This window comes from Mchenga conophoros, linkage group LG4 (genome assembly GCF_057382185.1).
Source record: "Mchenga conophoros isolate Kocher_MC1m ecotype Shallow Benthic linkage group LG4, M_conophoros_male_GT1.1, whole genome shotgun sequence".
In the NCBI taxonomy this organism is placed as follows: Eukaryota; Metazoa; Chordata; class Actinopteri; order Cichliformes; family Cichlidae; genus Mchenga; species Mchenga conophoros.
The window spans coordinates 1596797-1618342 of NC_140529.1; the positions used below are offsets into that span (position 1 = coordinate 1596797).

General features: G+C 44.1%; 1 protein-coding gene across 6 annotated transcripts in view; it reads right to left on the reverse strand.

Annotated features, from left to right (window-relative positions):
- prr12b (proline rich 12b) overlaps positions 1-21546 on the reverse strand; it is a 62382-nt gene that overhangs the window by 27572 nt on the left and 13264 nt on the right. For 5 of the 6 annotated variants that reach the window (XM_085269849.1, XM_085269847.1, XM_085269852.1 and 2 more), the window contains exons 2-5: positions 10496-10644; positions 7662-7823; positions 2982-7390; positions 2668-2880 (exon numbers count right to left, since the gene is read on the reverse strand). In XM_085269849.1, the coding sequence (XP_085125975.1) occupies positions 2668-2880; positions 2982-7390; positions 7662-7823; positions 10496-10644 (4933 nt within the window). The remainder of the gene's footprint in view (positions 1-2667; positions 2881-2981; positions 7391-7661; positions 7824-10495; positions 10645-21546) is intronic. The other variant, XM_085269848.1, reaches the window with a different exon arrangement.

The following is a 21546-nucleotide window of genomic DNA, read 5'->3' on the forward strand; positions in this document are numbered from 1 at the left end:
TGTTTTACAGTTAAAACCGTAATGACAAGGGTAAATAAATATATAACAAAGGATAGGTCAAACCATTACAGAGAAAGGTTAAACTTGATACCCAGTTTAGCTATAATGAGTATTGTTATTGAACCAATACTTATTGTCTCAGGAAATTAAACACGAGAAAAACAGCAATGTTTTTGCTGTACTGTCCTGCAACGTCGTTGTCTTTCACCCATTTTGAAGGTGGAGTCCTACAGACGCCAAGTCGGCACTTTAACACTTAGTCTGTTTTTTTACTTGCAGTGCTAACAACATTTACTAAATAATAAGAGTGTTGCTTAAATGTGCAATTACTTTCATTTTGGGGGAGATTTCAGGCGTCCCTTATACTGAGAATATTGATTGTACATACAGAGCATCTTCCCGTTGCCATGGCAACTAGCTTTCGTTTCACTCTAGCATGAAACTCAAAGTTGAAACTGCCATGTAAAATCAGTCAGCTTCCACTCATGGTGACAGTTGTTTCTCCCACACATTCACAGACAACACTGAAACCTCAGCACAAATGATATTACATGACTACAAGGATAAATCTGTTTCTGCTCATTGTTTATTCTGAACTTCACTTTATAACATGGCTCATAACTGAAGGTCTCATTCCCCCATCTTAAAGTAGTTTTTAATGTGTTTTTAAAAAAAACATTTTTAATGTAGGCCATTTAATTTACCTGCAAAGACTTACTAATGGGCATACTAGAATAAAGAGTTACAATTCCAGTTTTTATATGAATGTCACGGACCCGGCTCTGGAGGACTCGGGGGTCCGTGACCAGTTTTGACTGTTGTTATTGTTGTTAGTATTATTATTATTTGGTGATGTGTGTTTTCTCCACAATGCTGTGTTAGTCTGTGTCCCACTCGTATGTATAGGCAGGGTGTGGGTGTATACGTGTGTATGTCTGCGGGTGTGGCTGGAGGATGGAGCACAGCCACCTGCAGGCCTGATAGGTGTGGCCCTGCGATGGACTGGCCACACCTGAAGTTCCTGCCACACCTGTTGGTGATCAGGGCTCGTCGGGGGAGCTACTTAGGAGAGTGTTGGAGCTCCCACCGGCGCGGGATCATTGAGTTATCGTACCAAGTTAGTGTGTCAGCATATGTCTGTGTTGTTCGTATATGCCCGCCGAGGGTTAGTGTTGACGGCTGCCTCTATGGTTTCCCTGCAGGAGGAAGAGTGGTCCAGAAAGGCAGCACGCACGGGGTGTGCGGAAACACAACAGCGGGGAGCACGAGCACGAGCACAGACGTCGGAGGGAAGCACGCACACGGGGTTCAAGGGAGCAACGGGGAGTTATTGTGTTTACAGTTTTTCACTGTGAATAAAGAGCACTGTTTGCATCGCAGAGTCTGCGTTTTGGGTCCTCCTTTCCCCACATCCCCACGGTCTGCCAGCCAGACCGTGACAATGAATGAAGAAAGAAATTATACTGTCAGTAATTATAAGTAGTGTTTGATTTCCATGCATTTTAGCAGAATAATGAGCAACATTGTTGAGAAGAGCCAGAGAATTTTCTCCCTCAGATTCATTTTCATGACAAAAAGAAACAAAGAAGAAAAGAATGGGTATAAAAAAGAAAAGCAAAGAAGCAGACAATAACATAAATGTACAAATAAAGAGAAATATAAATAAAAGTACTGTTTATTATTATGTTAATCAGTTTTGTTTTTTTATTTAAATAAAAAAATTCTTCTATTGAAGTCTTTCTTCATTCACAAACGTTCGGTTTTTGTAGTTTTCTTATGGTGCTTTTGAAAGTTGAAGTTGAACAATATTTATTTAAAAAATTAATTTTGCTCTATTGTTCTCACTCTCTCTGTCTCTCATTAGACAGGCAAAGGCCTTCATCACATTTTTATATATAAAACATATATGTTGTATTATAAAAGGATAGTGGAATAGTCAAACAGCCGTCAGCACACAAAGAAAATGAATATTAAATAAAGCTGTGAAAACATTAAATGACTCAATAACAAATTGATATATAAAAATGTACACACATAAGGTCGTTTGTATCTACAAATACAGCATATTTACAGTGTAAGATGGAGAAAGTTAGACACTAATTAAAATTACTTACAGTGTTATGAATGTCTCATTTCTGTAAAACACCTCAAAGTTACCCACTACTTCATTTCTTTAAAAATATTGTTACCTGCTTATTCTACTAAACCTATCAGTAAGTATTTATGGACCAATTAAACGACAAAAAAATCACAAAAGGTTCATACTGGTTATGTGATTATTTTTTTAAAGCAGAGGATGGCAGATTTTATTCTCCCTATGTCTCTGAGCTCTTTTTTTTAAACTATTTTCTTGTTCACTAAAACAAAATCCACTCTTCAGATAATTATGTTTTCACTTAAACAGTAATTTCTTTTGTTTACAGAATTAGTCATCTGGCTTTCCCATAAAAAAAAAGTCCCCCCGTTCTTAAAATATAATCTGACTCAGGGGAGAAAACGTTCACCTCCGGCCTGCCTCGCACTGCGAACTTCCATTCAAATTTGCAGAATGACACCTTTAGACATCTGTTTCCAAAATGTTATAGTGTAGCAGATAAAATACACTTTTATCAGACATTTCTATTGCAGCTTTTATGAGAAGCCTCTTTTCTTCTTAGTTTTCTTTACCTCCTTAGCTCTCTGCTGATGTATCATCATCTCGTCTTTTGTCTGATTCCCCTCATTTCTGTTGTAGTCAACAGTGGTAGTGGGACCAGGACTCAAGCCCAGAGATGGTGCCGACCCCACCGATCCCTCAGAGAGAACAGGCTCACTGCTGGATAGCGAGTCTGTCCTCAACAAGGACTCTGGTGGAGACATAGTGGCAAGGGGCAGTTTGATCTGAGAAAAAGATAGGTTATTAAGAAGAATCCAAGCTAAGGCAGGTTTTACCCTGCTTAGGATCATGATTCCAGATTTACATACCAGATTTTCTGCATTACCTTAAAAGTTCTGACTGGATCTTGCTGTGGCTGGTGAGATGTATGCTGTTGTTGCTGATGATGCAGTTGAGGGTGGGGACAGGAAACATGTTCTTGCTGGTGATGGTGGTGATGTTGTTGGAGCTGCTGATGGAGATCCGCCTGCTGCCTGTGATGTTGCTGTTGATGATGTTGGCTGCACTGTTGCTGTTGGTACTGTTGCTGGTGATTATATGAAAGGGTTTGTGTTTTGTTCATATCCCGATGCATTTGCACTTTTCCTTCTTCCCGTCTGCCTCGCCCTCGACCTCGGCTACGCCCCCTCCTATTTTCTCCAGCCGCAGAGCCCATCAGGCACCTACAGTAAGGAGGTTCTGGAAGAGGACGTATACGTGGGCGACCTCGTGGCCGAGGAGGTCCTTCACGTTTTGGTTTAGTTGGTTTCCTGCCCCTTTTCTTAGGACCATCGTGAGGGGGGGGTTGCGAAGGGTGTCCAAGAGAAGAGTAGCTGGAGGGGTGGCAAAAGGCCATATCACCTATTTGTGGGCTTAGTCCACTTATTCCAGAAACCCCACCAGGTTTTCTACAACTGGACACCAAGTCAGGCAGCAAGTCAGGAAGCCGGCGATTGTTAAGGCGAATATCTGCTGGAACATCAGCTTTATCTTCGTCATCCCAAAATTCATACTCCTGCGCATAGTTTTTCTTTGTTTGAGGTTGTGGCTCACGTCGCTGTTTAAGCAAGTGAAATGAGCTGGTCCTCAGCAGTTTTTTGGGTCGAGAGGAACAGAAGATAGGAGAGGTTACACCAGTGCTGTTGGAATTTTCATCCACTCCCACAGTTGCTATCATCTTGTTGACTAAGCTATCCTCTTGAACTGCTGAATTCAATCCCATAATGGGAGTTTGGGATTGGATGAGGCCAAGCTGGTCAGTATTCACAGTGGAAGGAAGCTCATGAGTCTTCAGACAGTCATGGTCTAAGTGCAGATCACCATTTCCTGTTCTTGAAAGTCTTTGGCAGTACTGTCCAAATCCTTGATTGCTTTGATGACCAACCATATTATAGCCCTCTGCAGCATCTCCTGATTTTAAAGCCTCCATATCCTCTTGTGTCGGTCCGTGACCCTGGCTGAGGTTTTCTTGAGCACTGTGTCCTGCCCCCGCACAGCTTGATTTGTATTCAGATGAACAAAACAGATCCTCCATCTCAGGAAAAACACAGTCTGGAAAGCAGATTGAGGTCAAAGGTGCACATTGCTGCAGTTGAGCTTGAGTCTGTCCTACTTTATCTGTCTGGCTTACTGTCTCAAATTGATGCTGTTTGAGCTGCTCTAACTGTGAGTGTGAGAGTTGTGTTTCAGGATCTGTGACCTGGGATTGCTGTTGTTGGGGTGTTGCTAAATGTATTGTCATCTGTTGCAAGTGTGAATGAGTTATCTGAGTGGTAACAGACAGTTGATGATGAGTGTGCTGAGTGTGTTGCAGAGCATGGGTGTGGGGGTGGGTCTGAGGTTGGTTGAGATGGCTCAAGTGTGAAGGGGTGTATAAGTCCAAATCTTGTTCAGAAAGGAAGTCATGAAGATCCGATTTTGTTTGTTGAGGATGCTGGTGGGTGTTAAGTCTGTGCTGTTGTGTATGTCTGTCTCCTCTATCTCTTTCCTGTCCTGTCACAGTCATATCAGCTCCACTTCTGTCCAGAGATTTTCCACTGTCTGTACCATTGGCCTGAGAAAGTGATTGATCTAGCATCTGTAGTGGAGATACTGAACTCTGACTGGCTCGTGTTTGATATGTTGGATGGGTTCCACTGTAGTGGGTATCTAGACTCTGTGAGGACCGGTTCTGTACATGGGATTCCAACCCAGCAGACCCTGCTCTTCTAACTGAACCCATCATAGCTTGCTGGTGTTGCTGCTGTTGGTGGTGGTGCTTCTGTTGCTGCTGTGGGGCTTGTTGGGAATCCAGCTTGTTTTGGATAGTGTGAGAAGGGACAGACTGTAACATGTGAGTTTGCTTGGGATGGTCTGGTGACATATTCATCAGAGTGACAGAGACATGGCTTTGTCGAGTTTGCTGTACATCTGGTGCATAGTAGGCATTGTCATTTGCATCTGAAGGCTTCTTAATCTCTATATGAGAATGGCTTTGTGGGAGGGAATTACGATGACTATGCTGAGAATGTTGAGAGTGATGTGTATGCTGAGTGTGCAGAGAGTGCTGGGAGATTTGAGAGTGCTGAGTGTAGTGCTGAGAGTGTGTGGACACATGTGAAGTGCTATGAGGATGCTGGGAGTTTGGGTGCTGTATGTAGGGATCACCTCTTCCATAATGGACCGCAGAACCCATTAACTCATTTTGCTGATGATGCGAGTGGATGGCATGAGAATGAGAATCAGATATTCTTCGCACCCCTGAAGTATTTGACTTTGACATGATCGTGTCTGACCTGGCCTGCTGTTTCTTCTGTGATATTTCTAATGGTCTGTCTAAGCTCACTGTATCATTAATTGCCATTCCAAGACCAGAATTGCTGGTAATGTTATTGGTACAAATGACACTCTGAAGCTGGTAGAGCTCTTCTGATGTCTTGTTAAGATCGTGTGTCATTCCCTTGCTCTCCCCATGAAGGATTGGTTGAGACAGTTGCTCAGAATGTGGGTGATGTTGGGAAAAATGGGAATTTGAGCTTTGGGGACGTAGTAAGTGGTGGATAAGGAAATCTTCACTGTTTCCTTCGTCTTGGGATTCCTCAGCCCCCAGCATGTTTGTGGCCTCTGTTTTGGTGTTCGGGGGTGTTGACTGGTACAACTGGTTCCGAGCTTGTCGGTTATCAGGGAAACCTTGTGGTGAGGACATAAAAGTAGGAGCTGGGATCGAAGAAAAGTATTTATTTGCCCCTGAGCCTCCAGGGGACTGTACAGGTCGAGCAGCTACAGGAGAGTGCAATCCTGAATAACTGATAGTAGAATTGGTTGAAGGTGATGTACTAGACTCAGTCAGGTGATAGGCGCTACTGCCTTCATTACCAGCAGCCCCGTTCCCAGTTACCGCAGAGCCTACTACACTGTGAATACCAGGTCCACTCCCAGCTGATCCACTCCCATATTCAGTGGATGGAGTGTGTGGTTTTCTGAGAGATGTTGAGACAAAACTTGAGTCTTGAGCAATTATCTCTGCAGAGAAGGAGCGTTCACCAGAGCCTACACCCATGAAGTCTTTCCCCCCACTGCTCCTTGCTCCAGTGCTCAAATCCCGGACATGGGGTGAGTTGAAGCCATCATAATGCACATTCATGTGTGTAGATGGTGGCAGGTTGGGGGAATACGACTGAATGTGTTTCTGGGGAGGGGTCTGGTTTGGCAAGCTCGTGCTAGGTTTGGTCACAGATTGAGAGCCATAGGTGGACAGATATTGACTGGCTGCTGCTTGTTGTACAAGGGATGATGACACCACTGGGAGAAGAGGTGGTACTAGTGCTGACTGAGGTGTGGGTTGCTGAAGAGAGGGAGCAGACAGAGAAATAGTTCTGGTCTTTGAGCTAGAAGAGGATAAGGAGGTGGTGGAGGAGGTTGGTGGTGGAGTTTGTGGGGTATAGGAAGAAGACGAATAGTTACTTGTGGAGCAGGAACTTTTGGCACCTTTAGTAGTAGCTGAAGAGGAGGAGGGAGTTGAGGAGCTGGATAATGATGAGGTATAGGCTGTTTGGATGACAGGTTGATATATCTGGGATTCCATCTGTGGTGAGGTCTTGGGGTCAGAGGATAGGCTCAGTTTCCCCAGTGGACTGCAGGACACACCAGAATGCTGATAATGGCTGACTAGCTGGTGGTAGCCAGATGAACCACCAGAGCTGGCATAGGATTGTGATTGTAGGGTTGTGGTGTGGGCTGAAGATGAGCGAGGGTAATGCTTGATCACACTATCATGGCGGGAAATTGCTGTCTGTGGAAGTGGCTGAGGTTCAGGAAGAACTGCAGGTGGCAGGGCTGCCATCGATGAGGACATCGATGAGGACATCGAAGCATTATATAGTTGAGAGGATGAGTTATGAAGCTGAGAGGGCAACAGATTAAAGTGGGGAGGGGACAGGTGGCAATTGGAGGAAGTGGAAGGGTCTTGGGTCTGGGGAGTTGCAGATTCCTGGGAGCCCCGGAAGGCAGTGCTCTGGGAAGACAGCAAGTGATCAAAGCCCAAGCTGGACTGAGAGGATCTTTTGATATGTACCAAGGGATCATGTGGGGATATCAAGCCGTTAGAAGTTCGGCTAAATGTAGTTGTATCCTGCAGGGATAATGAGGGAGTGAATGATCGTCCAGAAAAAATGCTAGGATTCTGGTATGCAGAAAGGGCTGAGGAGGAGGGAAAGGAGCTTGAACCTGGAAGTGCCCCTGAAATAAAGAGGTCCGTTGGGGCCGGTGTATGCATGGCTACAGGACACAATATTACATAGAAAGTGTTGGTCAGTCTAAGTCATTGAAAAAATGAACTTCTTTCAAAAGTTCATTTTTGAAAAATTGTCATTTGTTTTACTTTTATTTTGAGACTACAGAAATTTTACTTTTTGCTTATAGAATCAGAGAAAATACTTTTAGGACTGAAATTTGACTTCGTTTTATTTTAAGTTTAAGAACTGGGACTGACAATAGTTTGTTTTTATTTTTTTTTTAAATGTTGTTCCTACAACAGGCTGACACTCACCAGTCTGCCAAGAGGATGTGCGGAACTGAGAGAGAAGGGAGGAAGCAGAGGGTGAGGGCTGTGGAGGCCGTGAATCCAGAACTGAAATCAGATTCATGACAGAGGGGTCGGGACCTGAGGGGCTGGCATGATGGAGACTGGAGTCAAACAGCCCTGACAGACCTTGCAACAAAATACAAACCTCAGTTACTTGATATCATAGATGATATAAACAGTTTAGAAAATCTTCAGACTTTGAGCTACCAACGTATCGCACAAGAGCAAACTGGGTTTTGGCATAAAAAAATAAAAATAAAAATACTGATGGTATTTACAAAAACCCACACAGAAAGCAGGTCTGGCCCGGATCTGGTGTCAAGTCGGCACTGCTGGCTGACTTCTGGCATGTAAAGACATATGTCATCCAGATATGGGCCAGGCCTGGCAATGATGCCACTGTCTATGTGATGGCTTGCCACATCTGTCTTGATTGTGGTTTGGTTTATGTGGCCAAGGCTTATAGAAAACAGGTCTGGCCCAGATCTGGCGTCACACTGGCACTTCTGACTGACTGATGTCATGGTAGGGTGTATGTCAACCAGATGTGGGCCAGGTCTGGCAATGATGGCACTATTTATGTTCCTATTTTCCCATTTTAGTTAGAAGACCCAAATGCCTTGTTGCAATACTATACTGCTACGGTAGCCAATGTTTCAAATGCAGGTTTGACAGGTTTGTGAGTGTACACTTTATCCAAAACCTAGTGAGGGTTGACTCATGTTTACCACTGGGTGGCTGTAGCTCAGGAGGCAGAGCAGGTCACCTACTGATCGGAAGGTTAGTGGTTTGATCCCTGGCTCCTCCAGTCTGCAAGTCAAGACTATGAATAAAGTTAGGAAGCACTCAGTTTAGATAAAGTGTGTGGTTGGGTGAATGTGGCATTTTGTATAGAGCACTTTGAGTAATCTGGGAGAGTAGAAAAGTGCTATAGAAGAATCAGTCCATTCACTGTCTGAGCAGAGTTTCGTCATGTTACTTTTGCACTATTATGTTCCAGCACATGTTGTTATTACATGGCTTGATTAAGGTACACATTAGGCTGACATCTGGGGCCAGAGCTGAAACTGTTCTGCAACTGGCCTTGTGCTGGCTCATGTGTGGGCCACCTCTGGCAGACCAGATCTGGGCGACCAAAGGACCATCATTCTTTGCGGTATGTGGGCCATGTGTAAGCACATTGTGTGGGTCAGATCCGGGCCATACCAATTATGCTATGTTTGAAGATGTGAGAACTCTGCAGAAAACTGTCTTTCTCAAGGCCCAAAATACAAGGAGGAGACTGATAGGTTTTGTATTGTTGATTGTCATTTATGCTTAGAAATATTTAACCATGTATGCTTAGAGGTTTATAATCAGTTGTGTAGTGGTAGGCTGTGTGATCTTTAACAGACTACAAAGCCTTGGTGTGTATTCCATACTAGAATGCACACCCACAGCCTGGAAACATGGGAGAGATCCTATCTTCTCTTTATTGATTTATGGTATAGCAAACACACGTATATTTCTTTAAGTAGAAGAGCCTTTTGTTTAGATGGACCCATTGGACTCCTGGCACCAGCTTTGGGGAGTCTTCACAGGGTCACATCTTGACCTCACACAAATCACACACACACACACACAGTATTCTTTGTTCACATGTGTACCTATGTAAGATGTTATATGTTAATGACCCTATGCATATTCATGTAACCACAATAAAAGGAGTGCTATGGGGAGCCTGGCTGAGAGTCTGACAGAGGTCAAGTGGTGGAACGACACTTGGCTCCAGGCAGGTCTCCCTCATGTATGAGTAACAGAAAGAACTTTGGTGCCTTGGGTCTTGCTTTTTGCTGCGTAGCAGATTGTCCTTAACGTTCCAGCGAATAGGTTCAAGCTACAAACCTATCAGAGACTATTTAAACACCCAAACTGATTTGAATTTCTTGTGTTTGTGACACAAGCATACAGTGTTTGTGAGATACAATTTACGGCTAATTGCAGCGAGATTTAAAACCGAAAAATATCAAAAACAGTGTACTGATTACTGATTTTTGTGGGATATACAACATAGGCCATGGAGCTTAGCTGTTGTAAAATAAAACTGAGAAGCATTACACAGATATGGTTATGAATTTGTATTTCCATACATAGCCTGCTTTTCTTCACCTTTTAGAAAATAATACTACTTCTCTATCTCCATCTTTTGCCCTTGAGTTTTGTTTTTTATTCCAAAGAAAGAAAACAGTTTGATTTTTTTCTCCTTTTCCGTTTGGCATGTACATTTGTACTCCTTTGTTCCTTATAGTCCTAGTCCAATCTGTCTAGTAGTCTACCTTCTTAGTGCCTACCATCTGTGTGCTGAAAAAAAAACACTATACCCTATGGACGGAATCAAAACAATAAATCCAATATGGTAGTCAAAATATAGGAGTCATATCAAAACTGTAACATACCATAAAATACTAAGATTTATTTATATAAACCACTCTGCATTTGTACGTTATGGTTTGCATATCAGTTCAATATATTTCAATTTTCAATTCAATTTTATTTATATAGTGCAAAATCACAACAATGGTCACCTCAATGCATGTTATATTATAAGGTAAAGATCCTACAATACACACTTCCCTCCTACAATATCCTATAATTACTTCCCCTCCCTTTCCAGTTCAGACATTTATTTCACATTTCTTTTTGTGTGGGTTATTTCTATTTACAGTTTTGTTCATATGATGATAGAAATAACACTGTATAGTTCACTCGAATATAATATTTAAAACTTGCATTTATACAATGCACAACCAAATCCTTACCTAGTGTTCGTCCACCCCAAGCTCCACCCCGTCTTGAGCTCCCTGGGTGATGACTTGCTGCATAGCCTTGAAGTGGGTGTGGGGTGCCATAGGTTTGACGGTGGAGTAGTTCTGACTCTGGGTGGTATGAGCGGCTCCCATACACGAGGCTGGGGAGCACATGGTTACTGAATTTGACTTAAAACTTAAACACAATTGCTTAAGTACAACTATATTCCATCAGAAGAAATTAAAAGTAAGTACCAATTAGCATGGCAAACAGAGTGCTTTAAATATCTTGGAGTCATAATACCTAAGGATCTTGCAGAACTATTAGAACGAAATTACTCACCAATACAAAAGACAATTAAGGAAGATATAGCGAGATGGAATCTAATTCCATATTTAAGTTTATATTCGAGAATAGATTCAATTAAAATTAATATACTTCCTAAATTGTTATATTTATTTCAAACATTACCAACAGAAATTAACCAGAAACAATTTAATTAAATCCCCGGAGAGCAGCCATTTGGCTTTTCTACCTTTAAAACCCGGAGAGCAGCCAAATGGCTTTTAGCTAAGCTTTAGCTTCAGCCAAGTGGAAGCTAAATTGGCTAGTCATTCATATGTATATTAGGTTGTTACCTGGGAATTCTGGAGGGAGGGGAGTGTGTCAATGAGGGGGTGGGGGAGCTGCTAAAAGCTGTGAACTTCCTTTTGTGTTCGTCTGATGCATTCTAAATCATCCAGGGAAATAAATCTCCAAAAGTCACCAACTTGGAGTGTTTCAGTTTGCCATCTTAGGGAGAAATCAACACACATGGGTGTATGTCCTCTGTTGCTGAGATTTATTGATAAAAACAGTACAAAAAACCAACCATTTGTACACATATTTACAAATGGCCTGCTGAGTGGTGCACGGAGCATGTTCATTGGTTTATGGACCTCCCTGAACTAATGGCATTTATTGCAATTGTCATCTTGCGGGGGGTTAACAGGGTTCCATCTCTAAATGACTGCTGGTCAGCAAACCTGGGAAACCCACAGATAATTGGAACTATGGCACGAAACCGCTTCCAAGACATCATGCAACACCTACGCTTTGATGACAAGTCCACCCGCAGTGATCGAGCAAAGACTGATAAGTTCGCTGCAATTTCCAGTGTGTGGGGATCATTTGTCACCAACTGCATCACGTGCTACAACCCTGGTCTACATATCACCGTTGATGAACAGCTTTTCCCATCAAAGACTCGGTGCTGTTTCCTGCAGTATATTGCAAGTAAACCTGACAAGTTTGGGATCAAGTTTTGGGTGGCTTGCGACCTAAAATCCAAGTACATTTGCAATGTCTTCCCATATCTTGGCAAGGACCCCAATCGTCCTACTGGGGAGAGACTTTCTGAAAATGTAGTAATGAGGCTGATGGAACCATTCCTAGACAAGGGCAGAAATGTTACCACGGACAATTTTTTCACATCGCTTTCACTTGCGCAAAAACTTCTTAGACGGAAAACCACCATCCTCCAAATGTACTTGGATTTTAGGTCGCAAGCCACCCAAAACTTGATCCCAAACTTGTCAGGTTTACTTGCAATATACTGCAGGAAACAGCACCGAGTCTTTGATGGGAAAAGCTGTTCATCAACGGTGATATGTAGACCAGGGTTGTAGCACGTGATGCAGTTGGTGACAAATGATCCCCACACACTGGAAATTGCAGCGAACTTATCAGTCTTTGCTCGATCACTGCGGGTGGACTTGTCATCAAAGCGTAGGTGTTGCATGATGTCTTGGAAGCGGTTTCGTGCCATAGTTCCAATTATCTGTGGGTTTCCCAGGTTTGCTGACCAGCAGTCATTTAGAGATGGAACCCTGTTAACCCCCCGCAAGATGACAATTGCAATAAATGCCATTAGTTCAGGGAGGTCCATGAACCAATGAACATGCTCCGTGCACCACTCAGCAGGCCATTTGTAAATATGTGTACAAATGGTTGGTTTTTTGTACTGTTTTTATCAATAAATCTCAGCAACAAAGGACCTACACCCATGTGTGTTGATTTCTCCCTAAGATGGCAAACTGAAACACTCCAAGTTGGTGACTTTTGGAGATTTATTTCCCTGGATGATTGAGAATGCATCAGACGAACACAAAAGGAAGTTCACAGCTTTTAGCAGCTCCCCCACCCCCTCATTGACACACCCCCACTCCCCTCCCTCCAGAATTCCCAGGTAACAACCTAATATACATATGAATGACTAGCCAATTTAGCTTCCACTTGGCTGAAGCTAAAGCTTAGCTAAAAGCCTACCAGCCATTTGGCTGCTCTCGGGTTTTAAAGGTAGAAAGGTAGAAGCCTGGCAGTGCTACTGGTTAATGAATGGGATAAAACTTTGTCAAGATACATATGGCAAGGAAAAAGGCCCCGAATTAGATTCAAAACCTTACAACTTAACAAAGGAAAAGGGGGGTGGGGCTTACCTTCTCTTAGGGATTATTATTGGGCAGCACAATTAAGGCCTATGATATGCTGATGTAATCCTTCATATGACGCTCAATGGAAAGTTATTGAGGAGAATCTGACCTCCATCCCCATATAAGCTATTATAGCAGACAGAAGCTTGCAAAATTTAATAAAAACTATTGAAAATCCATGGATCAAGTTGACTTTTAAAATTTGGGAAACAGTAATAAAAAAATAGAAACTAGAAGAGGATATAGCAGTTCTTAAGTGGTGTGCATATGACACACATTTCGCTCCAAATAAATTGGACACCAGATTCAAAGATTGGACAAATAAAGGATTAACAGCTTTATGTATGGTAATGGAGGAAGGCAGACTAATTAGTTTTGATCAAATGAAAGATAAATATTCATTAGAAACACAGGATTTTTATAGATGTCTACAGATGAGGCATTTTGTGAACAAAAAGATAAAAGCTAAGGCTGAACTAAGTAAACAGCTGCTAGACGTATTTAAAAGGGCAGTTCAAATAAAAACAGAGGTATTATAGGTGACCTCTATAAAGGATTGACAAATATGAAATTACACTTGACTTTATATATTAAAACAAAATGGGAAATGAAGGGAGGAATAGAGATAAAGGAGGAAGAGTGGACAACAATATGGGCATATCAATGGAAATGTAGCAGCTCACAGAGCTGGCGGGAATTTGGGTGGAAATGCCTGATAAGATATTTTATTACACCTCACCAAAAATCTCACTATGAAGGCAACCCTCCCGCTTGCTGGAGAAATTGTGGAAATACAAATGCAAATCACTATCATATTTTCTGGGACTGTCATGTTATTAAAACTTATTGGAAGGGAATACATGCAGCGATACACGAGACATTTGGAAGATATTTACTTTTGGAAAGTAAAACTATGTTTTGGACTTATGCCAGCAGGATGGACAAAGAACGATAAATACTTGTTTAATATTTTACTGGCAGCAGGAAAAAAAGCCATCACAAAAAATGGCTTTCTTCAGAGAGCCCAACTATGAACACGTGGATGAACATCACACTGGACATTTACAGAATGGAGAAAATGACAGCAGATGTGAACTACAAGAGCGACCTGTTTGTATCATGATGGAAGAAATGGATGGACTACATTAGAAAACGCAGGCCAGTTTTTGATTTTGACGGTGTTAACTACTAGAACACTAGAGGAAATATTAGTTATATTAATGGAAACAAAAACACACTCCCTACTTGCTTTTTGCTTTGCTTCTTTCTTTCTTTCTTTCTTTCTTTCTTTCTTTCTTTCTTTCTTTCATTCCTTTTGTATGGATATTTTAGTTGTTTAAATACAGAAAAAAGAAAAATACATGTAGTGACAAATTGTTGAAGTTGATGGTATGGTACAGTGATTCCTAAATGTCAATTTAAAAAAATAATAATAAAAAAAATACGCATTTTATTTCAAGTTAATCATTTCAGCTGAGTGCACTCTCTGTGTTGCTGTTTATTTCAAAGTGATCAAACAGCTCTGAAACTTTAAGTTGGATTTGTTTAAACACTAAATATTATGCACTTTAGTATGTTGGCAGATTTCAGTGAATAATTTTTATTGACTGATAGATAGTGATGTGTGCTCTGTTTTCCAGTGGCTGCAATTCCAGCAGTGTAAAAGAGACTTTGTCCCGGTCCTGACCCAGAGTTTTATATAAGACCCAAAATATCCTTCCTTCTGAGGAATTCAGTTTCCTTCCTCCTGGGACACTTGTGGACATGCTCTACCTTGTTATTTCATTATGAATGGTAAAAATAAAAGTCCATCAGACGTGAAGTCGTTTTATGTCATTTATTTTGGCACGTTTCATTACAACACTTCGTGGACTAGTACAGCAGCAGGTACAGGAGTTTGTAGTGTCTTTGATCTCCGCTGACAACGGTCAGAGGGAGCCACAGTGACTCTAGTGTGGCCGAGGTGTACCCAGTCATGATCACACTGCTTTGTCTAAAAAGATAAAGATGTTGTTTCCATTACCTAAGTTTAAACAGCCCTGCAGTCTGTACTGGGGTGGCAGCTGAATGTGTGCCTGAAGTACAATTATAGCATCCAGTCACTATCACATTGTTGCATTGCAATTTTTTTTTAAAGTTTATAAATGCTGTTTGATTCTAGCTATGCTGCCACATAGCTACAACTAAGATAAGCGTGAGATCCAAGTTGTGCAGTGTACCAGGAGCACTAAGACATGCAACTACAATTGTTAATGTGTCATAATTATAAGTGAATATTAGAGATGGCACGATACCACTTTTTTATGTCCGATACCGATACCGATATCATAAATTTGGATATCTGCCGATACCGATATGAATCCGATATAGTGTTTTTTAATCAACAAAACTGTTTTTTAAAATATCTTGCTGCATTTTGCAAGTCTGCAAGTTCATACTCAAGTTTAAAACAACAACTACACTAAAGCTATTCTGTTATACCTGTATACAAAAAAAATATTTCATAGTTCAGCAATACTGATCAATCTAATAAACTTAGACCTACACCATCCTCCCTATTCTGGTATTTTAAAGAGTACTTAGCGTAAATATTAAGCAACCTAACTAATAGGGTTCCAACTCCCAGCAACAACAAAATTAAATAAATAAAAAATAGGGAACCACCCCTCACGCGCCACCTCATGATGCTTAATCGACGTAATCAACCTTAATTTGATGCAGTGTGAAAAAAAATGCACAGAAATCAATTATTTTTCAAGAAATATTAAATAGATTCAACATCTTTCTTCAACAAAATTGCAGACTGCACAGATGGTACCTTCCCAAAGGAAAAAGTACTATAGCTTACTAGGGTATATATATTAGACTTAATAGTCACTATATACAGTAATTGACTTCTATTCATTTTACATCAAATTAAAACTTTGGGTGTCAGATAATTATTTATTAAAAGCTAGACATTTTAAATGAGAATAAGAAAGAAAAGTATGTCTTTGTGCCCCCTTTTCCCAGTTAATGCCCTATCGGCCCCCCTGGCTAAACTTTGCTAGATCCGCCCCTGCACAGTTACCAGCCGTCAGCTACTTAGAAAAAGATCCTGGTGTAGAAATTAATATTAAATAAATTCTAACAACAGCTTATCAAGCTTAAACGTGCTGCTGTTGTTCAGCCGCTGGTTTGCTCTTTCTGGCGCAAAGTGGACCAAAAACAAACGAGAGACAGACTCGCGACAGAAAAGCCGATCAGCTGATTTAAGCAGTTTCACGATTGAAGTAGCAGCCGGAGAGCGAGAGGCAGTCGCTTGTTAAGCTTAACGTGGGAATGCTTTACAAACATTCAGAGATGGACTTACACACTTGCTTTACTTCTCTCGGGGATAACTTTGTCGGAGATGAAATGCCAGGTTGCTAGCGAAGCTCCACATGCTATCCAGACCACCGACAGGTCCTGCATGCCACAGCTGCTCTATCACGTGATGCATACGTTCTGAGGTGAGTTACGGCGTGTTGCAAGTTTTGTGAGGTGCTTTCGTGATATTTAATGGATCGGATTACATTTTTTATTTTTCTCCGATATCCGATCCAGTAATTTAGGTCAGTATCGGACCGATACCGATACGTAATATCGGATCGGTCCATCTCTAGTGAATATCTGGACCTTGTGTATGTAAACATGCAGGATCCATACAGAGCCACTACCCTTCTCCCCACTAGGTAGATGAGATCACAACCTGGTCCTGTCAACACCTCTGTATAGCCCCTTCTTTATTAGTTCTTACTCGGATCGACTCACCACGGCTCACCACGACTCGACTTAGATCGACTGGTTTTCTATTACAGTTAAGTACCACCTAATGTACATAGTTATTGTCATAGCAACCCAGTCAAGCATCGCGTATTTAATATGCAACAATAGGTTTTCAATAGGTTTAGTACTGAACCCCCCCCCGAGTCTGCTGCTGGAAAAGGTACCAATGCTACGGAAGACATCATGTTTAGTGCTGGCACCAAAGAAAGCCATCCCTTCCGGCCTTAATAACTTCAGACTACTTGCCTTGATGTCACATGTCATGAAGCTGTGTACCCATTAACGGGTTTCGCGACCACATAGTTGCACTCCTGTAGCAGATCATACATTATTCCCAGTTCCATGTGTTTCACCACCTCCACCTTGCACAAGTGGCTTACAAAGATGACACTGACTAAGAACACAGGTTGGCAAGGTTAAAACATATCAGAGTAAAATTCTAACAATGATAGTTACAATTTACAATTAGAATGTCAGCATTACTGAGGGACACATGCATACCTACAGCTACAATGGATTGGAGACTACCTGCTTTTTTCTTCACTTTTTAATAAAATCCATCCTGAACCTGTCGGTGAGTTTATGGTGCAAAAACCAAACAGTGGCCAAAAACAGTCTGAGGTTTACACTGTAAAAGGAAAGATCACTTGGAAGAATTTAATGTGATTTATTGAGATTGAGAAATTCATTTAGACGGAATCCCAGCAATGGGGCCCGGCCGGGCACAGCCCGAAGAGGAGACATGGGCCCATCCTTCCGCAGGCCCACCACCCGCAGGAGGCGCCATAGGGGTCGGGTGCATTGTGTGCCGGGTGGCGGCCAGGAGCGGAGGCCCTGGCGGACTGACCCCCGGCTGCCAAGACTGGCAATAGGGACATGGAATGTCACCTCTCTGGTGGGGAAGGAGCCTGAGTTAGTGCGTGAGGTTGAGAGGTACCGGCTAGATATAGTCGGGCTCACCTCTACACATGGCTTGGGCTCTGGAACCAGTCTCCTGGAGAGGGGCTGGACTCTGTCTCAGTCTGGAGTTGCCCCTGGTGAGAGGCGGCGGGCTGGGGTGGGTATTCTAATATCCCCTCGGCTTGCTGCCGGTACGTTGGGGTTTTTCCCGGTGGACAAGAGGGTTTGTTCCCTGCGCCTTAGGGTCGGGGAACGGGTCCTGACTGTCATCTGCGCTTATGCGCCGAGTGGCAGTTCAGAGTACCCAGCCTTCTTAGAGTCCCTGGGGGGGGGGGGGGGGGGGGTGGTGCTGGAGGGTGCTCCACCTGGAGACTCTGTTGTCCTGCTGGGAGACTTCAATGCTCACGTGGGTAATGATGGCGAGACCTGGAGGGGCGTGATTGGGAGGAACGGCCTCCCTGATCTGAACCCGAGCGGTGCTCTGTTATTGGACTTCTGTGCTAATCACAGTTTGGCCATAACGAACACCCTGTTCGAACATAAGAGTGTCCATAAGTGCACGTGGCACCAGGACACTCTAGGCCGTAGGGCGATGATCGATTTTGTAATCGTATCAGCAGACCTGCGACCATATGTTCTGGACACTCAGGTAAAGAGAGGGGCTGAGCTGTCAACTGATCACCACCTGGTGGTGAGTTGGATCAGGTGGCGGGGGAGGACGCTGTACAGACCTGGTGCACCTAAACGCGTAGTGAGGGTGTGCTGGGAACGTCTAGCAGAGGCCCCAGTCCGCGAGATCTTCAACGCACACCTCCGGCAGAGCTTCAACAGCATTCCAAGGGAGACTGGGGACATTGAGTCCGAATGGACCATGTTCAGCGTCTCCATTGCCGAAGCTGCTGCATTGAGCTGCGGCCGCAAGGTGGTTGGTGCCTGCCGTGGTGGTAATCCCCGAACCAAATGGTGGACACCAGAGGTGAAGGGAGCCACCAGGCTGAAGAAGGAGTCCTATCGGGCTTGGTTAGCCTGTGGGACTCCGGAGGCAGCCGATAGGTATCGACAGGCCAAGCGGAATGCGGCTCGGGCAGTGGCTGAAGCAAAAACTCGGGTGTGGGAGGAGTTCGGAGAGGCCATGGAAAAAGACTTTCGGACTGCCTCGAAGAGATTCTGGCAAACCGTCAGACGTCTCAGGAGGGGAAAGCGGTGCTCTACCTGCACTGTGTATAGTGCTGGCGGAGCGCTGCTGACGTCGACTGAGAAAATTGTCAGGCGGTGGAAGGAATACTTCGAGGACCTCCTTAATCCCACTGACACGTCTTCCGAGGAGGAAGCAGAGTCTGGGGATGAGGGGAATGACCCGCCAATTTCCGGGGGCGAGGTCACTGAGGCAGTTAAACAACTCCTTGGTGGCAGAGCCCCTGGTGTTGATGAGGTCCGCCCCGAGTTCCTGAAGGCTCTGGACGTTGTAGGGCTGTCCTGGTTGACACGCCTCTGCAATGTTGCGTGGAGATCAGGGGCAGTACCTGTGGACTGGCAGACCGGGGTGGTGGTCCCCATCTTCAAGAAAGGGGACCGGAGGGTGTGTTCCAACTACAGGGGGATCACACTCCTCAGCCACCCTGGGAAAGTCTATGCCAGGGTGCTGGAAAGGAGAGTTCGTCCGTTAGTCGAACCTCGGATACAGGAGGAGCAATGCGGTTTTCGTCCTGGTCGCGGAACACTGGACCAGCTCTTTATCCTCTCCAGGATACTTGAGGGTGCATGGGAGTTTGCCCAACCAGTCTACATGTGTTTTGTGGACTTGGAGAAGGCATTCGACCGTGTCCCTCGGGGTGTCCTGTGGGAGGTGTTGCGGGAATATGGGGTGTCTGGCCCATTGCTACGGGCCATTCGATCCCTATACAACCGTTGCAAGAGCTTGGTTCGCATTGCCGGCAATAAGTCGGACTCGTTCCCGGTGGGTGATGGGCTTCGCCAGGGCTGCCCTTTGTCTCCGGTTCTGTTCATAATTTTTATGGACAGGATTTCTAGGCGCAGCCAAGTGGCGGAGGGCTTTCGCTTTGGTGGCCTCAGAATCTCATCTCTGATTTTTGCAGATGATGTGGTTCTGTTGGCTTCATCGGGTGAGGGCCTCCAGCTCGCACTGGAACGGTTCGCAGCCAAGTGTGAAGCAGCGGGAATGAGGATCAGCCCCTCCAAATCTGAGGCCATGGTTCTCAGCCGGAAAAGGGTGGAGTGCCCACTCCGGGTCGGGGATGAGTTCCTGCCCCAAGTGGAGGAGTTCAAGTATCTCGGGGTCTTGTTCGCGAGTGATGGGAGAAGGGAGCCGAAGATCGACAGACGGATTGGGGCTGCAGCTGCAGTAATGCGGACGCTGCACCGGTCCGTCGTGGTGAAGAGGGAGCTGAGTGTAAAAGCGAAGCTCTCAATTTACCGGTCGATCTACGTCCCTACCCTCACCTATGGCCACGAGCTGTGGGTAGTGACCGAAAGAACGAGATCGCGGATACAAGCGGCAGAAATGAGCTTCCTCCGAAGGGTTGCTGGCCTCTCCCTTAGAGATAGGGTGAGAAGTTCGGCCATCTGGGAGGGGCTCAGAGTAGAGCAGCTGCTGCTCCACATGGAAAGGAGCCAGCTGAGGTGGTTCGGGCATCTGACAAGGATGCCCCCTGGGCGCCTCCTGGGTGAGGTGTTCCAGGCATGTCCCACCGGGAGGAGGCCCCGGGGAAGACCCAGGACACGCTGGAGAGATTATATCTCTCGGCTGGCCTGGGAACGCCTTGGTATTCCCCCGGATAAGCTGGAGGAGGTGGCTGGGGAGAGGGAGGTCTGGGCCTCTTTGCTTAGGCTGCTGCCCCCGCGACCCGGCCCCGGACAAAGCGGATGAAGATGGATGAAGATGGATGGAATCCCAGCAGTGATTTAGTACAGGACCCTCCGGAGTCAAGAACGCTGTTGTTTGAGACGAAGAAGATAGAGGCTTGAATAGAGCTCTAGCTGAGGTGTTTGAAGGGGAGAATGAGCGGAGCCCAGATTTAAACCTTGCAAAGCGAGTTTGATTGATGATTGGACCAGAGTGATGATGTCAGTATTGAGATCGACAGTGTGGGAAAGCAGTAGAGGTGTAAACCGAAAAGCAGTCAAACACCCAGGAAAGCAGGTAGATGAGTGATTACAGATCTTCCTTATTGAACTTAATCATAAGCTTCATTATTGTTTAAAGAGGTTCATATGGTTGTGACTAACCACTAGTAATGTTTAACACTAATATTTTCACTATTGTGTGTGAAGTGTTAGAACATTCCCTCTGTGTGATCAGTAACTAAATATGAACTACATATGCCTTGTATATGTCTTCACTCTTTTGTTCTAGGACAGATTTCTGACCCTGAGATGATGGTATCTGGAACCAAATTAAGCCAGTCTGAGAAGGAACTGATTCTGTCTCATCCTGGGACTGTCCCACGTGGTTCCCCCATGACGTACCACTGTCCATCCATATGTCCAGTGACCTCATCCTGTACCACATGGCTCCACAGTTCCTAGACTTTTCTTTGATGCAGCACTTTTTCAGAGGTCCATTTTGCCCAAGTTTACATCTGTTTATGCTTCTCTACTCCCTTCAAGTTTGACTACAAATGTCCTGGGAAATTCAGAAGGGAACCAGGCAGCAGTCTGTATGTCTTGTATGGGCACGGCAACGCAAAGCATGGCTGACTTCCAGTCATTTTCAGGAGCTATGCTGTTGCCACAAGGGGTATGAGGAGCAGGATTCTGCAGTAAAGACCCCAGCTGCTGAGATGTGTGTTTTGATTTTATTTGCATGATTTGTATTTTTAATATTTGTTTTGTAGTGTTTTAATCCACTGTGGACTGGGTGGACA